At 38.5% G+C, this 17,982-nt stretch overlaps 1 protein-coding gene across 13 annotated transcripts in view; it reads left to right on the top strand.

Moving 5' to 3' along the window:
- The window catches only part of VEPH1 (ventricular zone expressed PH domain containing 1), a 269,370-nt gene that overhangs the window by 224 nt on the left and 251,164 nt on the right, over window positions 1-17,982 (top strand). For 12 of the 13 annotated variants that reach the window (XM_072959777.1, XM_072959772.1, XM_072959740.1 and 9 more), the window contains exon 2: window positions 3,758-4,052. In XM_072959777.1, the coding sequence (XP_072815878.1) occupies window positions 3,915-4,052 (138 nt within the window). In that variant the 5' untranslated portion in view covers window positions 3,758-3,914. Of the gene's footprint in view, window positions 1-28; window positions 298-3,757; window positions 4,053-17,982 lie in introns of those variants that run through there. The other variant, XM_072959726.1, reaches the window with a different exon arrangement.

The following is a 17,982-nucleotide window of genomic DNA, read 5'->3' as shown; positions in this document are numbered from 1 at the left end:
ACGCGCGCGGGGGACGGCGCGCCGGGGCTCCCGAAAGTGTCGCGCGAGGCAGGCTCCTTCCTCCTCTTGTGGCCGTTTCTCCCACAGAAACCCGACCTGACAAGCCACGCCTGCTTAAAAAAAATACAGACTTAATGTTGAGAACCTGGGCTTCAAGATTAGGGAAGGAAGTGAGGAGGGCCCACGGTGGGAGTAGGAAGGAATTTTATTAGCCAGTTTTTGTCCCACAATAAGTACGAGATTGAGAGGCTGACCTACTCGGATGCGAATCTTGTTTCTGTGTGTAACCTCGGCCAGGTATTTAACCTCACCAGTCCTGTTTCCTCTTTGGTAATGATATCTGCCTGCAGGGTTGATGGGAGAACTGAGAGAAAAAAGTATCTAGTGAGGCACTTGGTGCATAGGAGGCGGCGGAGTGTGTGTATTCATGTGTGTGTACGGCGGGTGCATATGCACACATACATATAGGCCACAGGTCTGTGATATTCGTAAGTGTAGGGGAACTTCTTGGAAGATGAGGTCGAATTTGATCTGGCTCTGACCTTCTCTGCTGTTGCAGAGAGAGCCTCAGGAGAAGCCAGACACCAGAGCTACTGAAAAATAAATAACGTGCCTTGCAGATCCTTATCCAGGAAAGGGCAGCCTGGATATGGATGCAGGGCGCTCTCTAAATGAGGACTGATGGGAAGGGAGGCCGCTCAGTAATTACCACACATGGTCAGATATACAGCTGCACACAGCCTTGAGAGGGCTTTGTCCTGGGAGGCCAACTGCTTTCAATCCTGACTCTGCAACCTACTCTCCAGGTCCACCTGGGCTGGTTGTTTTCCTCTCTGAACATCAGTTTCTCATCGCATGGAATTGTCATGAGAATTAAATGACTCATTATTTGGGAAGCTCTCAGAATATTGCCTGATGCATGGTACACACCCACTAACCATCAGCCTGGGGTGTCATTATTTTATGAAGTGCTCTTTTATGTATTATCTGCTTTGATCTCCAACAAAACAACCTGATGAGATTGATGAGGTGTGCATTAGCTCTGTTTCGCAGATGAGGAAACTGAGGTTTGGGGAAGAAAAGAGCATGAACCAAAGGTCCCACAACTGCTAAGTGGCCAAGCTGGAACTTGAATCCAGATCCCTAGACAAGCAGGTGACTTAGTATGTACTCAGCACACATGCACTGAATGAAATCTATTCTAAAAGTTCTCGCTAAACACCGTTTCTTCCACAAAGCCATTCCTTGTCATCTTCTCCTTGGAGAGCTCAGTCTCCCCCTTGTTCTTCCCCAAACTTCTTTTTATAGTACCTAGGAGACTTTTCTCTGGGTCATCCTTGTATTGTAGAATGTTTGGGACAAGTCTCCTCTCTCCCTTTCCCACCTCTGAGTGTGTGAAAGTCTTCATGTACAGCTGTGTGTTGAACAATAATGTTACATGCAATATACACACAAGAGTAACAGCTGAAGTTGGAAGTATGAATGTTGGGCTCCGCACCAGATATCACTGCAAGTGTGGAGAGAAAAGAAGGAACCCAGGAGAAGCCTGTGGATGCTCCTCTCCCCCAGCACATATTTCTGCTGCTTCTTAGAGCTCTGGTTCTGCTATGTCTGGGGCAGCTGAATCTGCTTCCGGAAGTACCAGATGCTGACCAACAAGCTGACTGGTCAAGGGGAAGTCATTTCCATCCAGTGTCTTATTTTCCTGAATATAATTTCACAGAGACACTGTCACTGCAAGTGGCTGAAGCTAGGGGGTGGGGGGAGCATGTGCTAAGGGGAGAACTCAGGAAAACACCACCTTAATTTTTCTTATAGATACTGTAATTCACCCTTCCACATTCACCAGGGCACAGAGTACTTTGTAGGACCTTCACTCTCCTCTCTCCCCATCCCCTGAAACCTTCCCCATCCCTCTTCTTTTCTCGTTCTGGAAGCCTCTCTTCCTTGTGACTCCCCTGCTCTCTTGTTGGCCTAAATCCCAGGGCATAGATGAACAAGGATGCAGTGTCAGTGTGGGAGGGAAGAATTCAATTTCTTGCTTTATGATCCTACTCATTTCTTCATCCTCAAATGTTAATAATGCTCTGAGAGGCTTTACTCCTGACAGTAATCTCACGTGGAGCCTTACATGTCATCATCAGTCCATAGTGCTTATGAGCGGGAGCCTAGCACTGGAGTCTCTGGGTCCAAATCCCAGCTCTCCAGTTTACTAGCTATGTGCCTTGGACAAGTTATTTTACGCCTTGGGTTCCTCACCTGTAAAATAAGAATGAAATATCCTCAGACAGTTGTTATGAGGATTGAATGAGTTAATGTTTGCAAAACCTCCAGTGTTTCCATGTAGACAAGCAGTTGGAAGTCTCAGGCATCATTTTTCCAAAGCTCGTAGATAGCGCAAACATCGCGTGTGGGCAATACTACTCCTGAAATCCCTTTACTGGCCTATGAATTGCACCATTTGAAATACTCCTGATAGCTTCTTTGGTTAAGTGTCTGATGAAAAATTTGGCTTGTGTTTAGAGAGCATATTGTATGGGGGAGTATGTATCTTTGAACTTTAAAATTGCCTTCCCCACAGAGAGGTGCTACCGCAGTAAGAGCTCAGGGGGAGGTCCGGGATGCCCAGAGGAGCGGCAGACTCCCTTTTCACACTCTTGGGGAACACGTTGAGAGTGGGCAGAACAGCCTAACAGCTTATGTTTCGTAAATCACCCTCGGCTCTCACTCTCTGAACACATGGCTGCGTTGTTAAGTCACCTGTATGTCTGAGGCGACTCTACTTTAATGTAAACTTTGGGGAAACCCACTGGTCTGAGATTAGAAGAACAGCATTGCCACAGCTACCATGGGGCCTCGGAGAAGTTATGAAACCTCCCTGACCATGAAATGATTGCTAAGGTCTCTACCAGTGCAAATGGTCTGTGGTTTTATTAGGCCCAGAAGGGAGTTGATGAGAATAATCAATTGTTTAATTGGTGCCATGGCCTTACTCTCTGTGGGCTGTTAATTGAGTAAGAAGTACGATGGGACTTTAATTTCACCTGTGGGAGTAGAGGGAAGCTTGCCCAATCCCAAAGCCCTTCTTCTTTAGCCTTCTTTGCAATAAATCTCACCTTCAAGCTCCGTGTTCAAGTTTAAGTTGAGATTTATCTAGCCTCAGACTCCTAGGCAGAGTTCTTTATTGCATTGCCACTCGTTTAGAGAGTACAGCAGAATAGGGCAAGTATTGAGGTTATCTTCTAGACTGAGGGGCCAGGAAGCTTCTGTTGTCAGTGTAGCAAAGAAGCCCAGCCAAGAAGGTAAGCACTGGTTTCCGCATCCAGGAAACCGGCAGTGGGTGTAAAAGGCGTTTCTTGTGTTCTCTCTTCCTTTCATTGCCCTTCTCTGTTTGGTTTCCATGGGAATCTGTTTAGGGGAAATCTGGCAAGTATTGGGCATATTTGTTGCTGGTCCACTTGTTTCCTTGTGGCAGAGAGAGAAGGAGAAGGATAGAGAAACGATATAAAAGGAGAAAAGTGGGGGATTTAAGCTGATTTTTAAGGCTCAAATTAAATTCTGGAGAAATCTAATCATTTTTGACAGGACTTCTTGAGACAAAAATGAGGAAAGAATTCTTTTGAAGACCATCAAGCCAGAATCTGTTGCTCCATGCACATTTTCAAACGTCTTTTTTCCCCTCTCTCTCTGCTGGGCACCACGTTCACATTCTGCCATTCTGTTAATGGCTGTTTTGTGTCATTTGTTTCTCTTGCAGAGAGTGTCAAAGAAAACCTCAAAGTCTGGAGAAAAATGACCTTTCAAGGAATACAAAGTCGATGTCCTGCTATGTGTTTTTGTCTCACTAACTTCTGGTAACTGAGACGCATGGCCTTGGGCCTGCAGACAGTCCATTGATTAGCAGACTCCTCATCATGCATCAGCTATTCAGACTGGTCTTGGGACAAAAAGATCTTTCACGAGCCGGCGACCTCTTCTCCTTAGATGACTCTGAGATTGAAGACAGCCTGACAGAAGCTTTGGAGCAAATTAAAATAATTAGCTCATCATCAGTAAGTAAACTAGTTTTTTAGACTAGACCCCGAAATGACCTATTCTGGAGCCAAATGATGGTACATATCCTGGGGAAAAGCGTCCTTGCAGGGACAAGAGGAAGGACCGCTAACACTGATCTCTCTTAACTCTGTTCTGTGGTTGGGTTGGCATCTAAGAAATGACACCAGGGATGTCACTGACTTGGGGGGCAGCCCTTTTGCCCATTCACAGAGACTAGAACTCTGAAAATTGCAGACCAAAGTGAAATCCTCCCAAAGGCTGTCTAAAGTTTGTTTCTACATCCTGGAGACGACATGGAGAGGAGAGGGAGCAAATCTGGGGGAAAGCAGACCCACCAAGCTGCACAACAGCATCTGTAAACAAAGCAGGGTGTGCAGTGGGGGCTGAATAATGAAAGAAGGCAAGATGACACCTCCCGCCAGGCAGGTAATACAAGACAAGGACAACCATCACTCTGCTACTAGAAGTGACAGTTGCCCAGGGCTTAATAACGCTGATTCTATTTGCTTCTATATAGTCTCCTTTTTAAACATTTCTTTCCTTTTCTCCTTTTCCTACACACCACCCCCATTTAGTGCAACTCACCCGTTATTAGCCCCTGGTATGATCAGACAAATTTAAAATGTCCATCAACCCTCCTGTTCCTTTGCTTCTCCTCAATATCAAGATTATATATCCTGAAAGCACTTCCCAAAAAGAGTGGGTGTGGAGTGTCCTGTGTGGTTTGATGTTGACTTCAGTCTTGCTTGAGCCTTCATGAGATTGGTCCCATTTCAAAGGCCAGGGCCACCAAGCATCCTCTCACATCCTCCCAGGTCAATAGTGTTTGCCAGCACTTGGCACAAACACTCATCTGGCAGAGGAAAGAGACAGGGCTCAAGCCATTTTCTGAATAGCAAATATGTGCATATTTCAGAGATAACAGCTTTCTTCCATGTCATAATCCAGAGATGTTTAAAAGCAAAATAGCAACCCGTGCAGCTTCCTCCTCAAACCTGTCAGCATGTTCTCTTGTTGGCTGCCATTCACATGCCAAGTCTCCCTAGTGACCAGTGAAGTCACTGCCCAAACACTCTTCTTTTCTCAGATAATGTCTTTGACAGCAATTACGTATCCAGAACGTTAATCAACTTAGTCTGACTTAAAAAAAAAAAGTATTCCTGGTACATTTCCATTTTCTGGGTAGGATTTGTGTGCTATTTCCGGCAGCCCCTTCCTTCACACTCCTCTTGAAATAAATTGACTGAATATGCTACTGATTTCATCTAATCTAATACAAAATATATCTACGCCTATATCTGTATCTGTATCTATAGTTCCCTAAAGTCTGTTTCCACTAGAGGTCACTAGTGTCAGTGATTTCTTTTGTTTCCTTCATCAATTGCTTTGTCTCAGAGTGCCAGATTCAGAATTTTAGGACTGGTGAGTTCTATTATGTGTCTCTACTTTTAACCATTAAGCCTGGCATGTCCTTTGTCATCAGGAGCATTGTCCATTCTTTAAGCCTTCTGATCAGCATCCCACCAGACCAGCAGGTCTGGAGAGCCAGTGGTTCTCCCATGTTGTTCATTTGCTAACTTCTATTACATCCCACTTCTTCCATTCTCTATCTGTAGCTGAGGCATACAGGAAATGGGCAGCAGAATAAAAGGAATCGTTTTTTAGAGAAATCTTGCAGCTCAATCCAGGTTTTAAACACAGGGATCATGTAGATTAATCTAGTTCTTAAATTTGCTAATCAGTCCCCCAAACATGTGTGGCATTCCTTCTCCCCTTCCCTTCCTTTAAAAGCCAGTTCAAGTTTCTTTATTCCTGAAATTATTTCTCGTGGTTCTAGTTCTTAGTGATTGCTTCTTTTTAAAAAATTTAATTGCCCTTTTGCATTAGGTGCTGTCCTTGGAGAAAGTTACCTATTCATATGTCCTCAAGTGCAGTCTCTTCATGAGGGAATTCCAGATCTTTGTTTTCCACCTTCACGTCTCTCTCTAAGTTTCAGCCTCATACTAATTAATATTCATCACCTCAAACTCAATATATCTAAATTAGAAGTTATCATCTTTCTTCCAGTTACACTATCATTTTCCTAGATCTCTTAAGTTTGAAACCTGGGGTCATTCTTGACCTCTTTCTCTCACTCACTCCTTTCTCCTATAAGTTCTGTAGGCACTGCCTGAGAAATGCCTCTTCACTTTGCTCCTTCTGGTCCCTTCCTGCTGCTATCACCTTGACTTAGGCTCTCCAACCAATTGGTCTCCCTGCCTTTGGCCTTGCCTTTCTCTAGTTCAATCTACTAACAATTACCAGCTTAAACTTCTTAAGCCAGATTTTATTACATGTCTCCCCATTGTTAACAAAACCTTTTCCTGATGCCTCAGTGCCCATGACATTCAGTGACCAATACGAGTGCTTAGTCCACTGAACCACTGTACTTACCCTTTGGCTCACTTTCCTGTTAGCTGCATCCGTCCTTCGCTTATAACCAGGACCAGGTAAATATTCCTTCTCAAGCCTTTCCTGGTGACCCTGGATCTCAGCAATCAATTTCACTTCTCAGTTCCTCCTTAGAAACATAGAACTGGAAGGGACCTTCTAAGTCATCTTTTCCAACTTCCTTTCAGCACAGAAATCCCTTCTTTAAGATTTCTGACAAGTAGGTGGCCTCTCCTGTACTTGCAATGATGAGGACATAGTAGGTTTCTGATATTTTTTCCCTGCTCCTCAGTTTTCCTTGGATAAGTTCCCCCTTTCCATTGCTTGAAGCTTTCCTTGATGGGTCCTTGAGTCAAGGTTCCCTACCTTGCCCCTGCCAGTGAGAGGGGAGGGCGGGAGTGGGGACACTTGACCCAAGCTATACCAATCAGAATTTCTTTCCTATTAATTCTAGGAAAGAAATCATCCAAGGGTGATTTACCATTGATGATGGCGTCCCAAAGAGGCAGTGCTTTGGTTTCTGCCCATCTATCACAACAGCTGCCTGGGTCATTGTCTTTCTAAGGCCAGGTACTTCAGTTTTTCCTTCAAATTTGTGAGCTGCCTCATATCTTTTAATTATTTTATTTGTTTGTTTATTTATTTTGCTACAGTTATCCAGACTTTTTCTGTTACTTATGACCAAAGACTCCCAACTGACAAAGAGATAGCTGTTTCACTGTTGGAAGTTCAGATTGTTAGTGTGTTCCTCCTTTTCGGCCAAATGAAATCTCACTCTTTGTATTTTCCATCTATTATTCTTTGTTCTGTTCTCTGCCCCCAACAATCAAACCTCTATTCCTACAAGAACTTTAAACATATGCAGATAGATAGGTATCAGTTCTCAACTCTGGCTTCTTTCTTTCTAGCTGAATATCCTTAGTGTCTTTATGTCTTTCCATGACAAAGAAGGGGCCTATAGCCAGGAAAGGTTACACCAACTCATGTTTCCAAGTCTCAGGTCTGGAAACTCAATTTTGTCAGTACATGAGAAATATTATTTAAATCATGCTATCAGAAGTATAAAATAGAATGCTGACTGATTGATTTACAATGAAAATTATAACATGTCTGTCAGAATTCTTGTGTGTTCCATGCTGTTCTCCCAATGTCTCTTTACTCAGTCTTTCTCTAGACAAGGAATATTACTGATTAAGCTCCTTCCACCTCTATTATAGTCACATTTTAGCCCTACCTCCCTGAGATTGTATTTAACTGACCTGTCAAGTCACTCATGTAAAGACAGTGTCTGGAGTTTTAGCTCCATAGCTGGCTAATCCCAATCATACAAGTGGATTTTTTTGCTTGTTTAATCCTTAAAGGGCAATCTTGTTTCCATATTCTTAGAGGATGCCTCATTGTAGCTACCAAGTATTGCCTACATTCTCAGCATTCTGGTTACCCTCCCCGGAATCTTTTAAATTTATGATTGTAGTTTATCATTGCCTAGTACTTGAACTAATTGCTTGAAACAATTGCTGATACTAGTCAGATACTCTTTTTCTAAAATTTCTTTTCAATAGTGACATCACACAGTTGGCCACATTTATCCTGTCAAGTGCCAAGATCCTCAAGTTAAATCAAGACTTGTAATCAGATAACTTGAAAAAAAAAATAAAGTGTATCATGTCAGATTTTAAGCCACTGAAATAATATTCTTATCTTCAGGCTCTCATTCCAGGATATCCATACCTTTTAAAAACCATGATTCTGTCCAATATATTAGTTATTCCCAGCTTGGTAGAATCTGAAAATTCAGTAAGCAAGCCTCTAACCCTTCCCTCAAAGTCAATCACAAAACAATTGAATGCTCCTAGATTCTGCTCTGTAGTCCATGCCCTCTTTTTCTATCAGTTACTCCAAAACAGAGCTGGAAAATATTTCATCCTTATGATGCTTTAAGTTTTGTCTTTTCCTTTCTAGTCCTTCCTGGACTACCCTTACCTAATACTCATTTCTTCTACTACCTTGGCTTTCCTCCCAGACGCCTCAGGTGGGATTGTCTCCCTATCCACTTAGCCTCTTCTCACACTCCCAACTCCACCTTTCCCATGGTGCTCACCCATGCTCAATCCAATGTTAGGTACACAAAAATCACCCAAGTTAAGAAATTAAATAAAATTTATATCACCTGCATGTGTCTCTCTAATCCAGTGCTCCTCCCTTGCCTTGCTGTGCTAATCAATATCCTGTTAGGGTATTTATGCAAATATGTTTTTATTTCTTCGCTACATGTGCATGGCTCAAAAATGATTCATAGCACTGTAGTTAATGTTTTTAAATTTTATATAAATGGCATCATAAGGCTCAATGTTATGTTTTCAAAGTTTGTCTGTATTAGTACATGTGGTTCCAATTTACTTGTTTTCAGTGGGATAGAATATCCCTTCACATGACTATGCCACAGTTTATTTGACCAATCTTCTTTTGATGGACTTTCTCTGTTTTAATAATGCTACAGTGAACATTCTTATAATTATCACTTTTGGCAAATGTGCTTAATTTCTCTTGTACATAGTCAAGCTGATCTGGGGGCTTTGTATACTTTAAATTTTCTGATAAACCACTAATTGCTCTCCAGTGTGGTTTTACCAACTTATATTCCCATCAGCCATGTCTGAGAGTCCCAGTGGCTTTATTTCCTGCTCAGTACTTGCTTTTATCAAATTTTTAAAGTTTCTGTCAATTTAGGTGAAGCAGTGTCTGATGGTTATTAAAACTTTCACTCCTCTATTGGGGAGGCCAGCTGTTTTTTCATAGGTTAATTTGCTGTTTGCCATTTGGGTTTCCTTTTTAGAAAAGCACCTCTTTATGACTTGGGGTTTTTTTCCTTTCTATTTTTCTATTGAGGTTTTAAAATCTGTTCTTATTAATTTGAAGTAGTTTTTTGTATATTCTTCTACAAAACCTTTGTCTTTTGTGGACGTTGTATGTCTGTTATTCCAAATATAGCTTGCTTTTTACTGTAATGTCTTGATATATGATAGGACAGGTATCTCCGAACTCTTTCTTTAAAATTGCTTTGATTTGTTTTTGTTCTTTAACAGCTTTTATTAAGCTTCATGAATAATTTTTCAAGTTTCATGAATAATTCTGTCAGTATCCTGATTGGAATTTCATTATACGTACAGATTAATTTGAAGAAAATTAACATATTTATGGTACTATCTTCTTGTCTGTAGATACTGTATATCTTTCCATTTATTTACATCTTCTTAAATATCTTTTAATAAAGTTTTATAAATTTATTTGTTAGGGATCTTGAGACTTGTACATCTTTTTTTACATTTACTAAGTTTTTTTAATTTTTAATCCAAGATGATAAATGGTATCCTCTTTAAAGATTATATTTTCCAACTATTTTTGAGGTGATTATAACATAAATGATATTTGTATAGTAATGTTATATCTAGTAAACTGCTTCAACTCTCTTATTAATTCTAATAACTTGCCTAACAAATATTTATTAGGCACTTAACTATGTACTAGACACCGTGCTGGATGCTGGGGAGAAAGGAGTAAGCAAAATAGACCAAAATCAAAAACCAAGAAACCCTGCCATCATCTCTTTAACTGGGTGAGACAGAAAATAAACAAAATAAATAAGGAAAATACATAGTATATCAGAAGAGGATAAATGCTGTGTAGAAAAATAAAATAAGAGAATGGGGACATGACGTTGGAGGTTTGAAATTTTAAGCAGGGCAGACAAGGGAGGCCATGCTAGGAAGCAGACATTTAAGCTAAACTTGAATGAGATGAGAAAACAATGCTGTGGATGCTTGCAGGAAATCATTTAAGGTAGAGGAACCATTAAGTACAAAGGTCTTTAAGTTGGGGGCAGCCTAGAGTCTTTGGGGAACAACAAGAAGGCCAGTGTGGTTGTAGCAGAGGGAGCAAGGTAGAAGAACCATAGGAGGTCGTTAGAAGGGAAGTGGAGGCTGGATCACATAGGGCCTTGGAAAGCCATTGGAGAGTTCTGACCAGGGAAGTAACATGACCTGACCTTCTTCTTTCCATTTTGAGAAGAGTCTGCAAAAAAGGCAAGGGTGTAATCAGGGGGGCCAATTAACATGCTCTGCAATAATCCAGATATAGGAAATAACAGAGACTGTTGGAGTAATAGAGGTGATAAGAAGTGTTCAGATTCTGGATATATTCTGAAGCTGGAACCAACAAGATTTGCTGATATGGGGATGGCATTTTTAAAAAGAGAGAGGATGTGAAGATTTTTGGCCTGAAAAACTAGAATGATACATTTGTTGTTAAGTAAGATGGAGAAGACTGGAAGAAACAGATTTGGGGGAGGGGTAGAAAGGAATCAAGAGTTCTTCAGATATGGAAAATTTGAGCTGTCAGACATCTGACTGGAGATATTGTGTTGGATGTATAAGTCTGGAGTTGAGAAGTCTGAGCTGGACATTATAATTTTGGAATTCATCAGCCTTGAGACTGGGTGGGATCATCGAGGGAGTGAGTGTAGACAAAAAATAAAAATGTCCAAAGACTAAGCCCAGTGCTCAGAGATCACGGAGATGATGAAGAAACAGTAAAGTAGACTGAGACAAAGGTCCAGTGAAGGAGGGAGAAAGTCAGAAGAGCATGATGTCCTGAAAGCCAAGTGGAGAAACTGTCAAAGACAGAGCAATGTTGAATGCTGCTGATAGGTGATGTGAGATGAGGACTGAGAATTGACCATTAATTCAGCACATGTAGCTCACTGTGACTTGACAAAAGCACTATCATTGGATAGAGAGGAGTGAACGCTGGATTGGAGTTGAGGACAGACTGGGAGGAGATGTGAAGAAAATGAGCAGTGAAGACTCTAGGCATTTCCTACCGAGAGGAGTAGGGAAATGGAATGGTAATTAGAAACAAATAGGGAGTCTAAGAAAGAATTTTTTTTTTTTTTTAGAGAAAAGAGAAGCACATTCTTTGGAATTTTTTATGTATACATTCATTCATTATCTTAAAATAATGATGGCTTTGTTTCTTCCTTTTCAATTCTTATGTCTTTGATTTCTCATGGTCCTGACTAGCTCTTGAGAACAATGTTGACTAGAAAAGGGATAGCAGATATCCTTTTTTCATTCTTTAAAGAGAGTTTTCTGACTTTTCAATGTAAGTATAATGTTTGCTCCAGGCTCTTGGTTAATACCTTTTGTCAGATTAAGGAGGTTTCCTTTGATTCCTATTTTTCTAAGAATGGTTAAGTTTATCAACTACTTCTTCTGCTCTTTTGAAATAATCCTATTTTCCCTTTTAATCTGTTAATGTGGTAAATTGCTGTAAGAATTTTAAAAATATAAAACCATTATTGCTTTCATGGGATAAAGTAAAAATTTACATTTATTTTAATACATTTCCTGATTTGGTTTGATATTTTTAAAGGAGTTTCAGAACTGTAAGATTGGCCTGTAATTATCCTTTCTTCTAATTTTAACCTGGTTTTGATATCAAGATATTTAATAAATGCTAATCTTATAAAGTGAGTTGAAAAATATTTCCACATTTCTATTTACAGTTTTATAAGATTGTGATGATCATTCCTTGATTTCATAGAAAACTATAAAACCCTTTGGGCACCATGAGTTTGTTTTGGTAGATTTTTAAGGTACTGATTCAATTTCTTTGAAGAAAATTGAGGTATTTTTGCTTCAGTCACCTTTGATAAAGTAGAATTTCTAGGAAATTGTGCATCTTATCTGAGTTTTCAAATTTATTGGCATAAAATTGTTCACATTATTCTTATTTTTTGTGTTCTGCTGCATCTGTATTTAAATAGTCTTTTTCACTGATACTTTCTTTTTTTTTTTTTCACTGATACTTTCTTTTATCAGTATTTTCAGTTTTGTCTTTTTTAAAGCTTTTAGTTTATTAATCATCTATAAAGGGTTTTTTTTTTCCTCTTATTAATTTTTTTTTTTAACTGTTTACGATTTTCCTCTTTGTTCTTTCTCTGGTTGTATTCTGCAATTTTTTTTTTCTAATTCCCTCAGCTGTATTGATTTATTTTTTAACGTTCTTGTTTTTTAATGTAAACATTTAAGACCATAAATTTCTTGCTAAGTACCACTTAATTTCATCCTACAAGTTTCTGAGATACAGTATTTTCATTATGAATTCTAAATACTTTTCTATTTTGTGTGATTTTCTCTTGGACTCATAAGTAAGTTAGAAGTTTGTGCTTTAATTTCCCAATGAATTTCTGTAATCTTGCTGTTGAGTTAAAATTTAACTGCATTGTAGTCAGAGAATGTGAACTGCATAATACCAATTGTTTGGAAATTATTGAAACTTACTTTGTAGTGTAGCTTATGGCTAATTTGTGTACATAATAACAACTAATGGCTTTGTAGCACTTTCTTTGTTCCAGGAACTGTTCTAAGAGCTTGTTACAAGTTAATAGGTTTATTCCTTTCAATAAACTTTTGAGATAAATACACTAATATTATCCCCATTTTATAGATGAGGAAACTGAAACACAGGGTTTAGTAATTTAACTTGTTCAAGATTATATAGCTAGTAAATAGTAGAGCCTAAAATCAAGTCCAGAGAGTTTGGCTTCAGAAACTGTTCTCAGCACCACACTATACAGCCTCTTTAGATGTTTCATATGTGTCCCAGAGGAATGTGTATTTTCTAATCATTGAGTATATGATATTAAGCCTGTTGATTAAAGAACCCTTGTTAGTTATAGTGTTCAATTTTCTATATCCTCAGTAAAATCATATTTGCTTGGACTGCCAATTGCTAAGAGAGGTGTTTTAAACTTTTACAGTGTAATTTTAGATTTACCAATTTCTCCTTGTACTTTTATCAAGATTGCTTTATAAATTTGAGGGCTTTTTTTTTTAATTATGTGTACAAGTTTAGAATTGTTACTTCTTCCTTACAGAACTTTTCCTTTTATTGTTACATACTGACCATCTTTATTCTAAGTTTTGCCTGTTTTCTTTGAAGTAGTGGTTGCCTATTTTCTCTTTTTCTAACTTTTTACTTTTTACCTTTCTATGCCCTTATGACTTAAATGTAATTTGTTAATACTATATGAGTAGATTTTAAAAATAACCCAAATTGAAAATCTCTTTCTATTGATAAATTTAGTCAGTTTGTATTTATTGTGATAAATGATATATTTGGATGTATTTCTCCATTTTATTTTGTGTTGCATTTTCTGATGTTTCTAAATTCTAATTTATTTTTTCTACCATCTTAAACTGATTTTTATCATTTTGTTTGCCACCTCTTTTGGCTCTAGTGGCTTGATAGTTATACATTCTATTTCTATTCTTTTAGTAATTGACTTTAAAATTTTAGCAAAGATATTTACCATATTTCATCAACACTATGACATTTTTCACATATCTATGTCTCTTGATCTTTTGTATTTTCTATCTCTATGTGGTACATTTTTTTTTCTTTCCTCAGCTCTATATTCCAATCCATTGAGTCTTTTTGTTTCTATCCACATTTTGTTTGGTTTCCATTCCAAGTTTCATCTGATTCTTCTTGACATCTTTCTGGTCCTTTTGAAAGTGACTTGTCTTTGTTCATAAAAATTATTTTCCTTTATACATTGAATCATTCTGAACATGTAATATTGCATAATTTGAGGTCAATAATTCTATTACCTGACATTTTTGAATATCTAATCTGCTATAAATTTCATCTGCTGGCATAGTCATATGTGCTTATTTCCTCGAATGTTTTACAATTTTGGCTTTTTTAGTTCCATTTGAATAAAGATTTCACTTGTGTGACTAATGAGTGGCTTGAGGGTTGAATGTTTCACCCCTCAAAGTAATTTTATATTTGCTTCTGCTGGGAACCCCAGTGATTTTATCAGCTCAAGGACAACTTTTGTTTTTGTTGATACTGTTGTTGTTAATGTCTTGACTTTGAAGATTCTTGGAATGATAAAGTAAGTGAGGTATGCATATATGTGTGGTTTTAAAAGTGGAAAGAGGGATACAAATATAAAGGATTGTTAGTATAAATGCCAATGTAGAATGTAACTAAAAGAGGGGAGTAACTATGTGGTCTTTTTTGTGCTATATATTATGAAGTGGTTGTGGAATAGATGTATAAAAATTATAACTACAGAAAGAAATATTTGCAACTCTCTAAGAGTTTTAAAACCAGGGCTGGCTTTTACAGTTCTAGTATCCTTAAGAAGGAAAAAAAAGTGCTTTATCTGCACTTTTACTATATACCAGACACTGTTGTAAATCCTTTCCCTATGTGTTAATTCATTAAACCTCACAGTAGTTGTAGGAGGAAAATACTAATAATACTCCAATTTTAAGGATTAGGCAGCTGAGGTACAGAGAAAGAAATGATTGTCCAAGATTGCAGAACTGATAATATCAGAACATAGCTTTGAGCTCTGGCAGGTTGACCCAAGAGCCCATGATCACTCATAACCACTATGCTATGCTTCTCTAAGGAAGGGGAAAGAGAAATGATCCATCTTCTGCCATAAAATGTCTTCCTTCTTCTCTCTGAAACTTCCACTTCCATGCCAAATCCACTCTTCCCACCACTAACCACTTTATTTCAGATGTTCCACATTCCCTTTTGCCAGTGAACCATTCCCTATGAAGACTGTTTACAGCATAGAGAAGGGTGACTGAAAGGTTAATGGATGTTGATGTGAGGTGTAGTGTCTTTGGCTGACTGAGACTGATCCATCCTGATAACTGGACCCAGAGCAGCACAATGCGTGGCTTTTTCATTGTCCTCCTCCTCCATTTTGACATGCCCACCACTTTAGGATAAATTACTTTAAAATTGACCATGACCAGGTCACTGTGAGAATGAATCTCTAAACTTAGCTTGATGGGTTTGCTATTAAGCAGATCTGATCCTTAGAAGATATTCATTTTAATATGCACAGGCACTAATCCAATGTTGAGCTTAACCATAAACACATATGTATGCACACATAAATATTTCATAAAAACTGGGTGTTTCCTGGAATGTGACTCAGGAAAACCCTAATTTCAAAGCTGACTTCTCACCCAAAAAACTTTAAACTATTTAATTACATCATTCAAATAATTTAAAAGGGTTTTTTGTTTGTTTGTTTTTGGTCATTTTGAATACTTGCTGAAGGAAGCAGTTAATTATTAATTCAGATTTTTCCCCTCACTGAAGGAATTCTCCTTTTTTAAAGAATAAATTTTTCTTCATGTCTTACATAGGAATTTGAACACATGAATTTTTTTCCTGCTGAAAATCTGTTTACTTCTTAGTAAAGTGGTATGGAATAAGAAATTATTTAGCATCAAGAGCTTCACAGTAATATCAAGGTTCATAACTGATGCACCTATACCTGCTATATTAGCATAGCTGAACTTACAACCAGTTTGAAGTAATTTACCCTTAAGGACAGCTGCTTAACTTTTCTAGTTAGAAATCTTAGAATAGATGCCTTTTGTTCAGCAGTCTGACTGATATGATCCTGCACACACCAGCCTCATTCCAAGGCACCTTTTTCAGAATTCCTTAAAATTTCAATACTCTCTTAGCATAGAAATTGAATTTCTGAGTTCATGAACCAAGGCACATATATAGGCCAGGTACTTTCATTGACTTGCACCTTCAACTTTTATTGAGGCTTGTTTCATCCACATGAAAATCTCCTTGCTATTTATTGTTAAACCATTGTTTAGGCATGGTTTACTATGTTTCTCAATGTCATCTATATTAACTCTGTTGTAATTGGATTCCCAGAGATCTAATTTAAAATGGCTGTTCCAAGGGAGAAACAGAATCTTGGGTGAGGCTGTTTCCTTTGATCAAGGACAGTTTTGGCAGGCAGACTTGGCTATGAACTAGTAACTGAGAAAATGAGTTCCTTTGTGCTAGAGGGGGATTTGGGCAGTGGACCACAGTCTCCACTGCAGTCTGCCTTTGAATCCATTTGCTTTATATAATAATTTCCTCCTATCTGGAAACGGCTCCTCTGAGATGCTGACTGATCTCTTTTCCTGAAGAAATTTACAAGAAGGAGGTTAGTGAGAGGACCTGTCATCTGTACCACTGCAGTTGGTGTCAAGGCTGCAGTTGGTACTCACAGTCTCTGTGACAGGCTGAGTGATGGCTCCCAAAAGATGTCCACATCTTAAAGCCCAGAACCTGTGAATTTTATCTTACATGGCAAAAGGCATTTTTCATGTGTATATGTAATACAGTTAAGGATCTTGACATGAGGAGAGTGTTCTGTATTATCTGGGTGGGCTCAATATAATCACAAGGATCCTTGCAATAGGGAGGCAGGAAAATCTGAGACAAAAGAAGGAGGTGAAATGGTGGAAGCAGAGGTTGGAGTGATGCACTTTGAAGATGGAGGCTCATGGAGGCCATGAGTCAAGGAATGCAGATAACCTGTAGAAGCTAGAAAAGAAAAGGAATTGGAATCTCCCCTCAGAGCTTCCAGAAAGCCGTCCCTGCTTTAGCCCAGTGTGACTGATTTTCAACTTCTGACCTCCAGAACTGTAAGAAAATTAACTTATCAACACAAATTCTTGAGCCTCTAAGTATGTGATGATTCATTAAAGCAGCAACAAGAAAGTTAATGTAATCTCCCTCCTCTACCACCCATTCTAGATTCTCCTTACCTTCAGGTAGCACCTGTGCTGGTTTAAGTTGCTTCTTAGCTGGGTGACTCAGATGCTTTTTTCTTGAGGGATCTGAGTCCCTGGACTCCATAACTTTCTCAGGTTGTGACTGCTCCATTGTCCATTTACCATCAGAAAGGCATGCTATGTTCTTACATATGAAACTCGGCATCATAAATATGTCAGTTATTCCTAAGTTAATCAAAATCTTTTAATACAAAAACCATCAGAAACTTTTTTTGGAACCAGACAAGCTGATTCTATAGCTCCTGTGTAATACTAGTAGTAGTAGTAATAATAACAACAATAATAATGGTGATAACAACCAGGAAAAAAAAACTGAAACAAAAATAATGAAGAGATACCAGCCTACTTTGACTTATAGGAATTTGTCCTATGCACAAGCCCCTGTAAGTGTGAAGTGACTTGCATAGGAGGTTAGTCAGTGCAACATTTTTTGTGATTCCAAAGACCAGAAACTGCCTAAATGTTAACCAGTGAGGGGCAAATTAAATATATGATGGTACATCCTTACATTGGAATACCATCCTGCCATAAAAGTAAATGGGGAAACTCTTTATATGTTAGTTTGAAAAGATTTCCAAGATTCAGTATGAAGTAAAAAAGCAAGATACGGATTTGTATGTCCATTATGCTTCCATTTGTGTGTAAAATAAGGAGTGGGGGAGTTATGTATGTGTATGTAGGTATGTGTATCATCTATTTCTGTATGTACATACAGAAAATTGCCTCAATGTCTGTAACAGATCTTTAGAAGGATACACAAGACAGTAATAACTTGGTTCTTTGTGGGAGAGTAGTGAGCAAGGGG

This window comes from Vicugna pacos, chromosome 1, assembly GCF_048564905.1.
Source record: "Vicugna pacos chromosome 1, VicPac4, whole genome shotgun sequence".
In the NCBI taxonomy this organism is placed as follows: domain Eukaryota; kingdom Metazoa; phylum Chordata; class Mammalia; order Artiodactyla; family Camelidae; genus Vicugna; species Vicugna pacos.
The sequence above is the reverse complement of the archived record's forward strand: the minus strand, read 5'-3'. Positions and strand labels throughout refer to the sequence as shown.